At 36.1% G+C, this 16,900-nt stretch overlaps 1 protein-coding gene across 1 annotated transcript in view; it reads right to left on the bottom strand.

Annotated features, from left to right (window-relative positions):
• The window catches only part of PREX2 (phosphatidylinositol-3,4,5-trisphosphate dependent Rac exchange factor 2), a 173,575-nt gene that overhangs the window by 109,263 nt on the left and 47,412 nt on the right, over positions 1-16,900 (bottom strand). The window contains exons 5-8 of the mRNA XM_066332148.1: positions 15,318-15,419; positions 13,449-13,610; positions 5,850-5,983; positions 3,690-3,793 (exon numbers count right to left, since the gene is read on the bottom strand). Of these exons, the coding sequence (XP_066188245.1) occupies positions 3,690-3,793; positions 5,850-5,983; positions 13,449-13,610; positions 15,318-15,419 (502 nt within the window). The remainder of the gene's footprint in view (positions 1-3,689; positions 3,794-5,849; positions 5,984-13,448; positions 13,611-15,317; positions 15,420-16,900) is intronic.

The following is a 16,900-nucleotide window of genomic DNA, read 5'->3' as shown; positions in this document are numbered from 1 at the left end:
TAAGTAATATGCATTCCACTTTAATCAGTGCAATCAAGTAAAAGCAGAGTGCTTCATGGTGCTGAAACCAAAAAAGAAAATTCACACCAACTGTACTGCTCAGCCGAGGCCTAATTTCATCAAGGAAAATTGCTTTTCAGAAAAAGCTTTGTTAATTTCAGTAGGCATGTCATTAGCATGATAATAAACCACACTGGGAATCTGTTTTGTTATTCTTATGCTTCTACTCCCAAACAAGGAAGATTACATTCCTACATCTATCAATGCTGAAAGCAAACACTGTCAGTTGCCCTCTTTCCTGGAGCTCCACAGCACCATATATAAAGTGAGAGGGGATCCCAAAATCTGCAGTGAGGAACTGTGGAAGTATCATCTAGACTCAACAGTCTTTAATGTCTATAAAGAGATCCATTTGGAGTGCATGACAAAGAGTCTTGCACAGATATGAAAATATAACCACTCTGCACCCAGAGCTTCTACTCTAAATTAGGAATTAGAGAAATCGATAGGTAATAGATGATTAAAGAGAATAAAATAATACAATACCAAAAAAAGCACATGCAAAGCTAATGTGAGAGACACTAGGAAAACCATATTACTTCTCCTGGGAATGCAATGAGACAAAAAGAAAGCAGCAGAATAGTACTGGGTTACACTTCAAACACGGATGACTGCAGGGGATGAGAACAAGACATCTGGGTGTAACAAATGAGAACAGCAAAGAAAGCAGAACAGACAAAGGTTAAAGAAGGACATCATGATCTGAGTGAAAGAAAAAATATCTGTGTAAGGAGAGGGAATACAGAAGTCTCACAAGGAAGGAAAAGAGCAGGTAGAGATAAAAAAAAAAAAGTGGGGGAGGATGACAAGAAAAAGGCAGAAAAGATGTCACAGGCCAGGGAATTTAACATAGAAATTTCCATATTTCAAAGAGAACCACAAAAAGGAGGGATGAAATATTAATAATTACAAGAAATTAATTTTAGGATATTGGATAAACTAAAATGGAAAAAGCGGAAAATGTGGTGATAAGGAAAAAAGCAGGAAAGAAGAATCAGCACAGATTGGGTTGGAAGGGCCCTTAGAAATAACCTGCAAAAAGCAGGGACGTTTTCAGCTAGGTTAGGCTGTTCAGAGCTCTATCCAACCTGACCTAGAATGCTTCCAGGGATTGAGCATCCACCAACTCTAATAAAGTTAGAAATCAGACTAACCAAACTATTAATGATGTCACAGTAGTATGGATTTTAGAAATAATGTGTATATAAAGTGACAAGGTCTGATAATGGCTCAGGAGAGCAAAGGGAAAGGAAGCATGAGCCCTCCAGGACTGGGTGCAAGGCTATAGGAAATGGGGACAGTAGGAAAATTTCCTGTGGCTGAAGGAAATTAGACAACTGGTGTCGAGAGCATAGAGGAAGACTATTTGTGCTTAGTCACATTATAATTGAAGATTCCTTCAGGAAAAAAAAAACGAACAGACAGGAAGGAAAATGAACAGTGTGGAAAAGACCAAGGACTGAATCAGTAGAACAAGTAAAGGTAGGACAGATAAAGGATCAAAGAAATTTCTAAAGCCAACACTAAATGCATGACAATATGAGGCGAGGAATCAGTTAAAGATGAGTAGTTACAGAATTCTTGGAATGTTCATCACGAAGAAGATGGTGAGTGTAATTTTCTGGACACAGTAATGTTAACGCAAGCAAAGAGATGGTGTCTTAGAAAGTGACATGATATGAACAGGGAAACTGCCTTTTACTTCTAAAACATATTTAGGAGCATAAAAAAAATAAATGAAAGTAGTCAAACAGTACAAGACTGAAATAATTAACTCTCTATTTTGCACAAATAAAACACTGAGATTTTATACAAATTAAGCTAAACATTGGGCAGGGATACAGGCTGGAAAAGGGGAATAGCAGGGTAAAGAACATTGAATACAATATATTCAACTCAAAGAGGCTTGAAGAAATTAATGACAGTGTAACCATAGATGGGTTGAAATCACTAACTAAATCAGTGGGCCTGGTGAAGGACATAACCCAAAACAGATGTCAAGGGGTTCTTACAAAAAGTGTCTGGCAAGCAATGACAATGAATCAAGTGTGACACCATAGAGCTCTACCTTATGTTCAGTATTTTTCACCATTTTTATCAGTAGTTTTAATGGTTCAGTGGTAACATTGCTCATGCAGCCATGTCAAGAAGAGATGTGAATTCTGAATGCTTAACAAATTGTAGGAATGGTAAGATAAACAGTACAGAAAAGAAAGTAATTATCAGTCCTACTCTCAGACATTAATACAGTATAAAATATAATGGGATAAGCACCAGTACTGTACAAAACACTCTGCTCTGGTATTCTTGAACACAAATTAAAAGAGTGAAAAATAATGCTCTCAGAAGAGCCAAACAATCCTGGGATTAGTAGCAGACATCCCACATTGCAGCACTACAGTAATTATTCTGGCATCAGTAAAATTTCAGCTCTAGACACTTAAATTATGAATTTCAAGAATTTATTACTGTAATTGCTTTATGAAATTGAATGTGAATAATAAAAGATGGAAGCAAACTGATCAAAAAACAAAATCCAAAGGACAAAAATAAAATTATAAAATAAGAAATTATAAAAAAAACCACAACACATGAAAAAAGCTTGAAAGACTTTAAAATACGACATGGAGGAAAGAGACAACAGTCTTTCAATAAACTGTTTTGTTGCAATATGAACAATAGTCAATATATTCTCCAAGTCAATTCTACAATCTACTCTGTAAAACAAGAAGTGAGCAAAGTATTCTGAACACAAGGAGCTCAAGAATAGAAAAAAAATTCCAGTTTTAAAGAAAAATTGAATTCCTATGAAGCTTACTTAGAAGTGAAATCATTGTTATTAATGCTCAATTCTAGAACAAAATTACATTGAGAAATGCTTGGAATACATAATAAACTACAAACTTAGCACTATTTTAAAATATCAGGAGAAGAAATATATACCTCACAGAAATTCCCTCCAGACTTACATGTTTGCAATGTCACTACAAGTTTCACATACCACATTTTTTTAGCTCTACATTAAAAAAGCCCAAAATATTTTAATTGCCATAAAAAGTAATTATTGTTAAGCTCAAAGGTTAAACTCAAGATACTAAAACAAAAATTGACATGTCTAGGAATACTTTGGCTTTTCACTTTACTAATATATATCAGGAAAATTTCAAGTCATCTTATGGCTTATATCCCTAAAAATATTTCTTTAAAACCTTCCTTATGTTAGAATTTCAGCATTTATAGTGTTTCATCCCAACAGAGGTAGGTTTTCGCTTGCTGTTATATATATACCATGTACCTAGGGATAAGTTCTTTAAGAGTGCTGGAATGCTGTAAAGTGAAGTTAAATATGTAATTTCAATTGAGCAATAAATGTCACCTTATTTTATTACCCTGTTCATGTAAGCATAAAGTAGTAGCCTATGGCTGCCCAGCTAATAACGGATGAAAGCCAAGATGTGTCACAGAAGCAGAATTTTGATACTAATAGACAATGCTTTTAAAGCAACATCCTCCTCTTTCTTTCTAAATGTAAGGAGCATCCTTCATTCTCAAAGAAGTTATGAAGCTGCATTTGATTTCAGCACCTCAAAAGACAGCTCTGTAAAAGAGCCACACAAATATATACTCACCTGTTCCATCGTCTACGTTCTCTACTTCCATAACTTCAGTGTTTATTCTGCCCCGGAAGAGGTAACGGTGGCCATCTGTAGATGCTTTGCTGTTCTTCAATCTCCTGAAAAAATAAAAAGCAGACAAGCACGTCATCCAGTCCGTTCTATGTTTCTACACTGCTACACTGCACGTGCAGCATTTAGAGACCACCGTGAGGATCACCAATACCTTTATACTTGTGCAATTGGACTGCAGAAACCTGAATTGGACCGCGGTTGAATGGGACGGATGCTGCTAATAGAAATGCAAAGATGCTACAGCTGGTAAGAGCAAGCTACAAATTCCTGCCTGAATGGGAGTTCATCAGGGAAGTCTCACTTTAGAAAAGCTCTTTTCCAACAGTTTGGTACCTATATGCTGTTGTCTGCCATCAAAGACAAAAAAAAGGAGAGCCTTTCCTTCTAACCAACATGGTCTCCCTATGTTAGCCTAGAAAATCAGCATGGGGGTAATGCGACTGAAAAAAATTAAATGATAACATCTTTGGATACAAATCCTGACCTTTGTACATTCGCATCATAAATGGGATTTATGCAAGGAAGAACAAAGACAACATTTTTCCTTCCTAACGTGAGGGTGAACCAAGAATTAGAAGGATTGCTGACATTTTGTGGCAGTTTCATTGCAATATATTCCAAAGCACTTTGCATTGCTGTAACTGTTCCCAGTGAAGCCAATGCCTTTGGAGAACCCCAGTTCTAGACAGCTTTTCACACCTCAGATAAGCCAGGGATTATTGTCTATTTATTTTTGCCTATGATGATAATTAATACTGTATGTCAAACAAAGTTCAGTTCCTAAGAATTAAGGATGTCCTGAATTTTGACCTTCATTCACTCCAAAGAGGTACTAGTTTTCAGAAAATTACCTGCCTCTCAATCCTTACTTCATTACTGTCTTATGAGTAACTCTACTACATCATAAATTTATTATTCAAAAATTGAGTAATACATTAAAAATACTAAGAAAGCAAAAAAGCAAAACCAGCATAAAGCATAAAGTTTCAGAATTAAATGTTTTTTCTCTCCAAAGTGAGTAAATCCAATAGCTCTACTGAGTTTTAAAACTGTAAACCCAAATATGATTTTCCATATTTACACAACTCTACCACAAAAGGTTGGTTAAAAATGACATAAAATATCTCACACCACAAAGACAAGGCAATTTTTGCAAAATTACCAAGATACAATTTCTCTCTTTACATATTTGCCAATCAATACTTAAAGGATCTTGCTGGAAATAACCGATTAATTTCCCATCTTAAACTTTGAAATTACATTCTAAACTGAGTTATTCCTATATCTGCAGAGATGCCACCATGGTACCAGCCAAGGACATGACTGTTCAAAACTAAAGAAACCACAACCTTTCATGCATTTTGAGATTTTCATCCAATAGTGCATTTTAGTGAGAATAAGGTTACAAAAATATGCAACCTAGTGGAGGAAACTGAAAAAATACCACGTAACCAGCAACTTACTTGTAACTGCTGGACAATAAACTACAATAAACATCAGAAAATTTTAAAACAAGATGTATCATGTATCTAGGAATCTATCAAATATCTACCCAGTAATATGTATGTAGTGGCTACTCTAAAACAAGTTCTGGATTAAAGAGAAAACTTGAGTATCAAAAGAGCTATATATATATAGAAGAACCCTTATTTCCCACAACATTATCTACAGATTTTTGCTGAACTAAGGAATTGGTCTTTGGAATGCAGCAAGCAGCAGCTTTCTGGTTGTTTTCTCTGATTATAAATATAAGGCATGAGACTCTTGAATCCGTAGACACTTATTTTTATTGCACAAGCTACAATTCTAATCTGTTTGAACTAAAAATTCAGACTGTTTACACTTCCTAGAAGAGAGTGAGGCCATCACATACCTGCTGTGGAAGGCTGACAGAACACATTCTTTTTCCCCATACGTCACCACTAGGATTCTGCACCCATATAATTTTTTTTCAATTGCTTGAATTAAACACATTTCTCTTTGGTTGATAATTTTCTTTTCAAAAATGCTAACTTTTATGCTGTGTTTCTTATGGAACAGCATACTCATGACTAGCTCTACTGTGAGAAAAACACATTATTTTTGAAAGTAAGACTTTACCTGTGCTTTTTTTTGCAGTAGACCAGAAGATTATCAAAAAGAAAAAAAATCCTCTCTTGGATATTTCCTGCTGAAATTTTCAGTAGTAGTCCACTTCGCAGCATTTCTGTACATGTGTCTGTGATGTTGGACCCCTAAAATTAAGTGGAAAGAGATTACTTCTAAGTGAGAACTGAAGTACTTTGCATCAACTAAAGGGAAGTTTCTTACACAAGTTCACAAGAATAAGGATTCTCTGGAAAGACTGAAAAAAACAAGTAATGGCAATTTATTGCATTGTAGTTATATAATAATCTGTAACGATGCTTAACACCAGCTTTGTAAATTGATACAATTTAATCACAAAAAGTTTCCAAATTATATTACTTTTGTGCAAAGACCTCTTGAAAATCAGACCAACTTTATCTAATAACTCCTACCCTTAGCAACTTTACTCAGAAATGCCTGAAAATGGGGCTTTACAAGACATAATCTATGAAAATGGGGCTTTACAAGACATAATCTATGCGATGATGAAATTGGAAGCTGAAGCAGCCTGGGATTTGAACATCAGTGGGGGTAGATACTTCTATGCTAGATTAAGCTACACACAAAAACAGCAAGATATAAAACTTGGTCAAAGCTAAGAGTGGCATGTGCAGCTTGAACTGTCTAGTATACTTCCTCCTAACCTACTCCAAAGACATCAGAATTTTGGTAATGTTTAGATATTAGGGATGAAACTTCCCATGCCTCATTTTTGCTTCAAGACAGATCATTCATGTGAAATGGTGTCAGGCATTTTCATAAAAGTTAATGACAGAGAAGCAACTCTTAACAAAGGAAAATATTAGAAAAAGAAAAAAAAATAAAAAAGAGAGAGAAAAATTCACAGCACTTCTATTGCTTGTAAAGAGCAATTTACCTCTCAGGAAAGCCTACTTGAATTCTGAGGTGCATTTTCCTAGTCTGAAAAATTATGGTCCTGTGGGACACAGCTGCTGTCCATGTGCATGTCCATCCAGACAAACAATATATTGATAATTATATTATCTATTGTGTTGCCTGCATCAAGCATACACCTAGGGTTTGAAGAGTTTCCTGACTTGAGGGAGTCAAAGTCAGCTTGGAAAACACACAAAAGCCAGGACTCTCCTGTCATCTACACATGTTCTGGATGGTTTAGGCATGTGATAGCTGCAGTTACTTCCTCTTCTTGATCTAACCACAGTAGTCCAAAGAAAAATGGACTTAATTAAGAGCCAAGAAGGGATCATGCATTCTGCTCTCACAATTCTTCATCCTACTGTTCATCCTTTGTATGTCACAGCTGTGAATATTGAGCAATAGCTCAGACTGTCCTAAGGAGAATGCAGTGTTTACAGAGATGAGATTGCACAACAATCACACTGGAACACAGTCCAGGTCTCCAAGTAAAGCCACTTCAGGATCTGTATTATCTAACCACCCCTGCTTCCACTCAGGATCAAGTAAGTGATCAAACAAGCCAAAGATTAATGCCACATACAGCCACTACAGCATATTTCCCTTCCTAAGACAGCATCAGTACCAGCATGCTAATTTTTCAGTTTTATTCAAAATCACACACTGAAACATTTTAAAAGCACAATCAGTGATATAAATTAGGCATAAATTAGGGCTATGTGTAATGCTTGTTGACCATAATTACAGAAAAACAGGCCACTTTTTTCCATTCCATTTCATTGCTTTTGTGTATTAAAGAGTAAACAATATCTTCTTCTGTGTTTCAAATTTGCTGGAACAGTACTTAGTAACAATTTGCATTTTAAAAGGTTTGATACTTTCAAAAGGGTCTTGGTTTGTTTTTACACAAAACTTCAACTTCGCAGAAAAATAGTTTTTTGTGAGGAAGCCAAAAAAATCAGCTTAAGGCTTCAGAATCATATGAGAATTTTCAGCTTTCTAAAAAAGAATGGGATTTTTTTCAAAGAAAGGATTCTATTTAAAAATTGTCTTTTCTTATTGAATAATTTCATGTTCAGTATAGAAAAACACAACCTTTTCCCTGCAGTCTTAACAAGATCAGCTACTGTGACAGCATCATGTCACAAAATAACACATTTAACCCATATTTTAAGTATACATAATTCAGGCTACCTGATTTATTTACAATCTCTTCATTCATGATTCAAGTTCAATGTGACAATATGGCAGTGAGAGCTCTCTGTCTCACATTACTACCCTTCGCTAATGTTATCCTCCTAATTTTCTTTCCTTTCTAAAATATACTGCTAGGTGATGAAAACGAAGTTCTAGGGATACTTTTCTTCCTCTTGGAGACACTTCATCCAAAGACTGATCAGTGTTAGTGTCACTTCTCAGATACCTTCTGACAAGATCACAACCCATGCTGGTGTGATCACAGGTGAGTGAATTTTGTTAGGGCTCTTTCATTTGCTGAAGTCCAAGGGAATAGGCAAACAGGATCAGAAGTCACATCTTGCTATCCTACGTAACACTGCTAGTGCAGAAATATCCCCTGTCACTCCCCTGCCTATGTAATACTTAGGATTTGCCTGTTCCCAGATTTTGGGTGAGCACAGAGCTGAAATGGAGAAAAATGGAAGGGCCTATTACATTGAAGCACTGATGTTTGTACATCTGGGGTGAGCATTGCTCTCCACCACATCCCTTAGAGACGAAAAACATGCCTGAGGAAGGATGAAGCAGAGAGCACATACAATCACTGCCATATCTACCATGCAATTCAAAGGGCTAAGAACCATAACAAGTTTTCACGAAGGATGGAGCTACTCCTTAAACCCTCCCATGGGTTCTCAGCAGGAACACCAAGCTACAGTGGACATCCAGCCCAGTAGGACAATTCATTTACCCAGCTCCAAGTTGACCCTCTTGACAGGGGAAGGGTCAAGGTTAGGGTAACATATGAGGGGGTCACTCTCTTCCCAGAAGCAGGTGAGTCATTCTGCTGAAAAGAAAACTGAAACTACACTACCTACAACTCTTTTGGAACAAGTATTACCAAAAACCTCTGACACAAACATGTTTTCATTAAGTGTTTGCATTGACACTACCACAGGCATTTCCAATACGAGAAACTTGAACTTGAAAAGTGATTTACTATTTCAAAGTTTTCACGGGCATTTAAATTCAGTGCTTGTAAGAGGAGATAATAGAGTCGCTCAACCTAAACGCAAAATCACTACTACTATGCTATTCGTGCTTCTGTATATTTAAAGTTCCTGTAAGTAGAAACTATGGGCTATTTTCAGTGAGACCAGTGTTTCTGTTATCCATCAATTTGAAAATGCTATGTATTGTAGAAACAAACCTATTCTGATCATCTTTCAACAAATCATATAAATGATTCAGCTGGAGGAAAAACAACTTGCAAAGCAGGCCTATACTGTGAATCTAGACTAGTTTTGCCTCCATCTGTCCTACTAGGTCACTGAAGACTGTACAGCAATCCTCCTCTGTGGGTAGCATCCTGACCAAAGCAGACTGTTTAGGTATAACTGGCTTTTAATAACCTTTGGCTGTCAGTCAGACATCTGTGATTCTAACTAAGGAAACAGCTCAGGCAAGAGGTCTGAAATGTGGGCTACCATGACCATATCAAAAAATAAAAACACTGGAAGGAAAGAGATTATATGAAAGAAATTCAAAACAAAACCTTCCTCATTTCATTAAATAGCCCTCTTTGACATAAAAAAATTACTTTCATTACCTTGAGACAAAAAGCAGCTTTAGTTGGTATCTTTTGTTACAAAAAAAGTTACTTATCTGTATATTCTGGGCAAATTTCTGTAAAGTACAGAGGTTTGACTATACTGAGTCAGTGGCAAGCCTGTTAATAGTGATAAAAGTCAGAAGATACAGACTAATACTAACTTACCCTTCTGTATTTGCACATCGACATACGGAACAAATAAAACCTGAAAGGGCTAGAAATTTCAGAGTTTAAGACTGAAATCTCGGGTAAAATATTACTTGATGATATGTTGGAAGGGAAAGGAACAGAATACCCCATGCTACTGTCACTAAGTTGGCCTATGACTCAAGATTGGGTTGTTCAGCTTCCAGCCGAACAAATGCATCAATTTTGGTTTTTCTTCTCTCACTGAAACATCCATGCAAATTTTACTGAAAGACTCCTTCAGCTGCTGAGCCATTCTCCAACTGAGACAGCCACCTACACAAGTTCTGAATTCAGGCCAATAAATTTAACCACTTAGGGAATAAAGTGAGAATGTCATTATATTCAAAATCATCTTTCTTGAAACAGATGTTCCATTTTTTCCATGAATCTGTATTTTTATCATAATAAACACAAGCTTCATTTTATGACACTTAAGTATAGGAATTCAAGCCATGCTTTGATCAGATTCTAAAAATAGTCTTTATTTTTTTCCCCTTTCCTTCTAGTTGAGGCCAAGCAATGTGCTAAGCATTTCCTTCTGGAAGGAAATCTCCAACAAGTTTGCCTCTTTATTTTCAGCATTGCAGAAAACCAGATGTTTATTTAATTAAATCCACTCTCAAACATTGCATTCAGGAACTTTTTTTTTTTGTAGTTGTTGTTGGGAATCCTTAAAAATACTGTTAGCTCATATACATGCTCTGGAATTCTAACCATTTCAAGGACTAACCTTATAATATGTCTGAAAAAGATGCACATACTAAAATCAAGGCAATTTTGCCAGATTGTGCACCCTGTGGTTGCCATATGATATCAAACCAAATCAGCTAAAATACAATAAACACCACATAACTCTACTGAAAACATCCTATTTTAAGACAATGGCAGTCATTCAGAGTTCAAGCACAGGTAAAATCCTAAAATGAAATCTAGGAAGAGTGAAGTTGAAAAAAAAAAAAAAAAAAAAAAAAAGCCACACCCAATGTTGGTGGGAAATTAATTTGTTACAGAGTAGAGAATACATTCTGAGCACAGGGAGAATAAGCCTGTTTCAAATGCTTATGTCCATATTGTTTTCATTTCTTCTTTATTGTTACCTTTGCTCATTAACACATTTCCAAAAGCAACCATATTTCCTATAGGATGTCTCACCAAGAATTCAGAAGAAACTTAATGCAGGAAAGTGGATTCCCTGTACAGGGATAGAGGTTTGAGAACAGTAAGTTCTTAACCAACTTATATGACTAATAATGCATTGAGTTAATAATACTTTAACTTTATACTTGAGTGTGTTCATTAAGAAGGATTTGACAAATATCTATGACTCAGAAATTGGAAGCAAGTAGAAGAATTTTAATCACTGTAGTGCAGTAGAAAATTTAATTGAAAAGTTTGAAATAATAGAAGGAATAAAGTGGTGATAGACAATAAGCATTACTTAGCACATTTCCTTGCCATAAAGTATTCAGCACTTAACTTGCTATTGCTTCTATCATGAGGTTATCACAAAGACATTTCCAATGCATTTAAATGTTCAGATACACTAACCTTCCCAAGTTACTGGTGATGACAGCAACCTCAAGCTAATTACAAGAAGAAACACATTTTCACCTAAAGAAGCAGCTGTTAAGTGATGTCACCTAGACCTCCTCTCAAAATTCAACTTCAATTTCACTTTATATTAATCCTTTAGAATTTCACTTCATATTAATCCTTTAGAATTTCACTTTATATTAATCCTTTCTTTTTCAAAATCTTACAAAGAGTACAATGGCTTTTTTAAAAAAAAATAGTTTATTTTATTTTAGATAGAGAGTTACAAATAAGTGCAGAAAGTTTTGCCTGAATATGGACCAGCAATTCTATCACTTTTCTAAATTTATCACTTTGCTAAAATTCCTTCACATGACGCACAGTGATTTTTAGTAGCATTTCATAGTGACCATCCTATACCAAAACATTACAGTACACTGAGCTCCAGCATGAGATGATTTGCCAGAAATGGAAAAGCAGTTCTTGAAAATGCTGCTACACAAGAAAAAAAAAAAATACCTGAAGCGAAACAGTTCAAATCACACAATGCACTGAAGAAACATGAAGAATTTTGATTAAAGTAAAATTAGTTGCTTAATTTGCATTTAGAATGAACCAAATCTTCCTACTCAATTAATAATAAACCAAAGGTTTGTGAAAGTCCACTGATCAGGACGTATCACATGGAGCACACAGGAAATAATTATGTGGTATAGTATTTAGGGGGGGTCTTTGTTCACATTTATGCTCCTTTCAGAGAGTGGCTTGTTCTGCTGAATCCTTCTGGATGACAGGGGAAAGCTAAATCCACTACTGCAGAACCAGAGCACAACCTTAGGCACAGCAAAATTCAGGAAACAGCAGGTACAGTAAGATCAGGAGGTGTAGAGAGGGAACAGAGCTGCACAGAAACTATTTCTTATTTCTGCTTTTTTACCTATTTCTACAAATATCTACTGGAAAGTTGTCTATTCTAGTCAATATTCTAATTGTTATTTGTCAGACTTCATGGGGAACTCTCTCAGTTAAAGTTCAGACAGGTCTGTCTTGAGACTTTCTTTGCTTCAGTGTCCCTAACCCTTTCTTTCCTCGGCACTATGCAAAGGGAATTTCCTACTATACAGACTACTATCTTCTAGTGCCAGACTAACATGCAACAAACACATTTTTCTTGCTACATCTCCCAGTCTGCAAGCTTTCCACAAAGCTTAAAGAGATAAAACCTCTTCCTCCAGCTCTTAAGCAGCTTTCTCAGTAAGAGAAGTAGCATATTTGAGCAAAGTATTCAAAAAAGCAAAGAACTACTTCCATGTTGAAATCTGCCTCTTAAAAAAACCTATGTCTCTTTGGTTTTTAGAGTCAGTTTTGAATATGATTAAACTGTTTACTTTATATTTCTTTGCTTGTGTTTGCCTTCCACCCCAGTGCAGTCAGCTCAGACATGTCAATACAAAACCCTCAAGGCAATTTAAAGATACACTCTTATCTGCACCCGTCTTTCCAGAGGAACTAATTATAGTGCTCAGAATAATTCAAAAGGAAGATTTTGGTGCTACAACTACTTGATCTTGTTGTTTTCTTGGGGAAAGGGTGGCTCTTCTGGTTACTGCTTAAAATTCTAATTCAGAACTAGATCTATGATTACTTTACAAGACTTGGTTGGAGCACTAAAGTTCTTTCATTTGCAAACCATTAAAAAGCCCCACAAATCTCACACAGATTCCATTGAATACATTTAAATTAGTTTAGCTCACCCAATATTAAGAGACTACCAACAAGGTGACAAAAACTTAGGCTAATGTTTAACCAATAATAAATACTAAGCTAAATTTTTTTCAGCCAGACAAAGTGCTGCTAGACCAGCATAGACAGCAGCAAAATAAAATCAGCATTTAAATTAGGATTTATAGATGGGTCTGTGTGCACAGATACATCTTGATTCAAATGCTAAATAACTATCTTTCCTTGAAGTCTGCTATTTCATACAGCATTGCTCAGTCACAGACAACTTAATTTACAGAATAGATCTCAAAAGCTGTGATTTCACAGAACTGTGGACTTGACAGAACCTCAGGATCACAAAAACAGTGCAACACATACTTGCTGAAAGCTGTTACTCCCTCCTCAACATAGAAAGCAACAAATGACAGTAATGACATTACCTCCCATCCTTCAACATGAGACTGCCACTCTTCCAAAAATTCCAATTTTTCCATTTGTCTCTTGGCCTCGTTTATGTTGGAACAGACAGCTTTCATGGCCTGGAGAGCTTCCATTAGGGCCGCATAGTCACTGTGCTTCCTTGGAGTCCGCTTCAGTAATTCCTATTTAGCCATAGGAAAAGGAGGAAAAAAGGGGGGAAAAAAAAAAGAAAAAAAAGAAAGAAAGAAAAAAAAAAATTAGTCTTTGATCTCTAAAGATCCATTACAGGAGACTTAAATCAAGCCAGCATAATACAAAAAAAAAGTAGCCAGTCTTCTCTTTTACTAAGCAGACAAGTAGTAACCTGTCTAAGACTGTGTCATAACAGGACACTAAAACTCAAGAGTAACTAATTACTAAGAATAAATAATCATGATTTAGGAAGAAGTTTGCATCTCAGCTACTTTCTCCCCCAACAATGTTTCTTCATGTTCAGCTTTGGGGTTTGGGGTTTTTTGGTTGTTTTTTTATATTCTGCAGAACATAACTGTTCAAGAGCAAGGATAACAATTCTGCTTAAAAAAACAGTAGTTCACTCATGTCAAAATTAACACCTGCCTTTCCTGCAACTCAGGGCAGAAAACATTCCTTTAGCCCCACACTATTGTTTAACCTCATGCAATGCAGCAAAGCACTGAACAATAGCTTAGTGACTCACTGATTTCAGAGGGTACAGGCAGCCATGCTGATAAACAAAAGTGGAGTCATCAGCATTTATTTGACATTCCCCATCCCAAACTACCAACTTTCCATTTACAGCTGGGCTGACTGAGAACAGCCTTCAGCAAAGCCCTAACCCTGCTGCCACCACACCCTGTATTTAAATCTTCTTAATATATTGGTTTCATTGCTCCAGACTAATTCATTAGTCATTTTCCTCTGTTTTATCTGTATGCCTTTCAAAAATAGAATAGAAAAATAATTTCAAAATAGACCAAGAGAACTGTAAAGCCACAGCTACCTGGGATGATTCATACCTCACTGTAATGATTATATCTTTAATTTGTTTTAAAAACCTTTATTCTAACCTGTTTCTTTTTATGTTTTTTGTGTCATATGCCTCACAACTAGTTATCTTACAGATCAAATCTCACATATGCATTGTGAAAAATACTGTCCAATAATAATTTTTCAGGTAGCTTTTAGAGTAGAATCTGCTCTGGTTTTTCTCTTAGAGTTTGGAACAATAAGCAATACAAGACCTTAATTTGTTAAGTAAAAATCTTCTTAAAATACTTACTGTTCTGTATTTTATTTCCTGACATGGTAAATTACAAATTCAGAGGCGTTAATATCTAATGTTTATCATCACATGAACATCTTTCATTTCTTTAAGCCATCACAATATCATAAGAATAAACATATAATTGTACATAAAACAATTTACAGCACCTTACTGCTACTCCACAGTTTTTCTTGTGAAAAAAATCCATTAATTTTTTTTCCTTTTAGATTTGTTGATGGTAAATTAGCATCATCAACAAATTCTGCTATCCCAAGCATTTTAAGCAAGGGAATGATTATACCCAGCTGAAATTAGGCTCATTAAACTCTCCCAAATGGCTCACTTCTGGCCAACAATAGAGAGGCAACCTTACAACTACAAGAAGAACGGAGCTAATCATCTTGATCCAGCCAAGCTCCTCAGTTCTTTTAATACTGATGTCAGAAGACTTGCCACAAGCTTTAATGAGAGCAAGGCTGGGTCCAATATCTTAATAAAGAGATAATTCACTGCGTAGAAAGATTGTTCCTGGAGTTCAGAAACATGCTTAGCAACCAGTTTTATGTAGGAAGTATAAAGTCCTCAATAAAAAGCTGGTAAGTACCTTCAAAAGAAGGGGATACTTGCATATTCTCTGTATTGGTGTCACTAGATATCCCTCCAGCGGTACATCTGTGTTCTTGCGTCCTCCAAGGAGCATGCAATTCTGGAGTGAGAACAGGTTCACAAATTATTGAAAAATCCCAAGAAAATTATCAGAAATAAAGACAAGGACATAGGTATAAAGCAGTGTTTGGCTCAAGTATACATAAGCTGTGTGTGTGTATATATATATATACGTATGCATATATATGCATACATATATATGTATATATATGGAGGAAGGTTTGTAAGACTGTCAAAAGTACAGGCTTGAACTCATGCACAAGCTATCACATATGACAAGGAAGTCACAAAGGCAGAATGCAGACCTCTCACATAAGTGCCTTCTTCATCCAGTCTGATGAAGAGAAGGACCTTTTCCTAAAGTTTGAAACTAAAAGACAGTAAATAAGGTGCTCAGAATATACTTTCAGACTTCAACAAACAAAAATAAAGATATTTCTGGGTGACCACTATAGCTGTTTTTCTAAAAAGTGTTTGCAGTATTAAGTAGTATCAAAGGTGGTTTGAATGTTTGAACATGGCCATCCTAATACACGCCTCAAAAAACCCCCCATTTTTTTCATGCTACTATATTTAAATTTGATGTGCAATGAATAAAATATCTCAAAGTCATGGGCAAAAGGCTATTAAAAAGTTTCAACAAGATATCTGATTACCGAAGCAGAGAGTAAATTAAACATTGGGTGGAAATACCCAATAAAAGCAGCTGAGATAAAGAAAAGAATCAGAACTTTTGGGGATAAGAAAACATGCAAAGGACATCATAGCAAATATTTGGAATTGCAGCAATTGAAGTGTAAGTACATAAAGACCTAAAGTAATGATGACAATTATTTTATGGAGAGATCAGAAGGAATTGTGATGCAAAGGTATGAGATAATCTTAGCTTCAAATAACAAGTTGTCTAAACTGAGGACACTAAACAAAAGCAGTTTAAGACAGCCAGATGAGATGTCAACACAGGCCACAGATCTGGATGCAGACACACTGTAGATGGAACAGAGGCTGCACAACTGGGTGGCCACCCAACACAAGTATCCTACAACCAGCGCCGCTATGGGGATCCCCACACCCACCCTTAAGTATCTGCTTTGTACTCATGCTTAACCAGGTTCTGTCTTATCCTAAAGCATGCTTTATCCTAAAAGATCCCACTTAACCTGCCAACACAAAAGCTTTACTGATAAAGACCAAGATAATGGCAATGCAGACTACAGTTATTGTAACAACTGCCCCTATACACAAAGGCTCAAAAGTTCTGGTTTCAGCACCCAGTTATTCATAGATAACCAAAACTGTAATGTCCTGAACCCTGTGGTGTGCCTAAAAGGCTTTGACTGTGCTTTCAAATCACACAGTCAGATGTCTTGTTCTCTCAGACTGCTGCCACTTAATCTGACAGACATGCCCCAGATAGATGAGGAACCCAAAGTAGATGAGAAACCCTCTGCATGTTCCCCAGAGCACGTAACATCATGAACTGCCACAACGGCACACTTGGCTTCCCTTGCCACAAAACAA

Source organism: Sylvia atricapilla, chromosome 1, assembly GCF_009819655.1.
Source record: "Sylvia atricapilla isolate bSylAtr1 chromosome 1, bSylAtr1.pri, whole genome shotgun sequence".
Lineage (NCBI taxonomy): Eukaryota > Metazoa > Chordata > Aves > Passeriformes > Sylviidae > Sylvia > Sylvia atricapilla.
The sequence above is the reverse complement of the archived record's forward strand: the minus strand, read 5'-3'. Positions and strand labels throughout refer to the sequence as shown.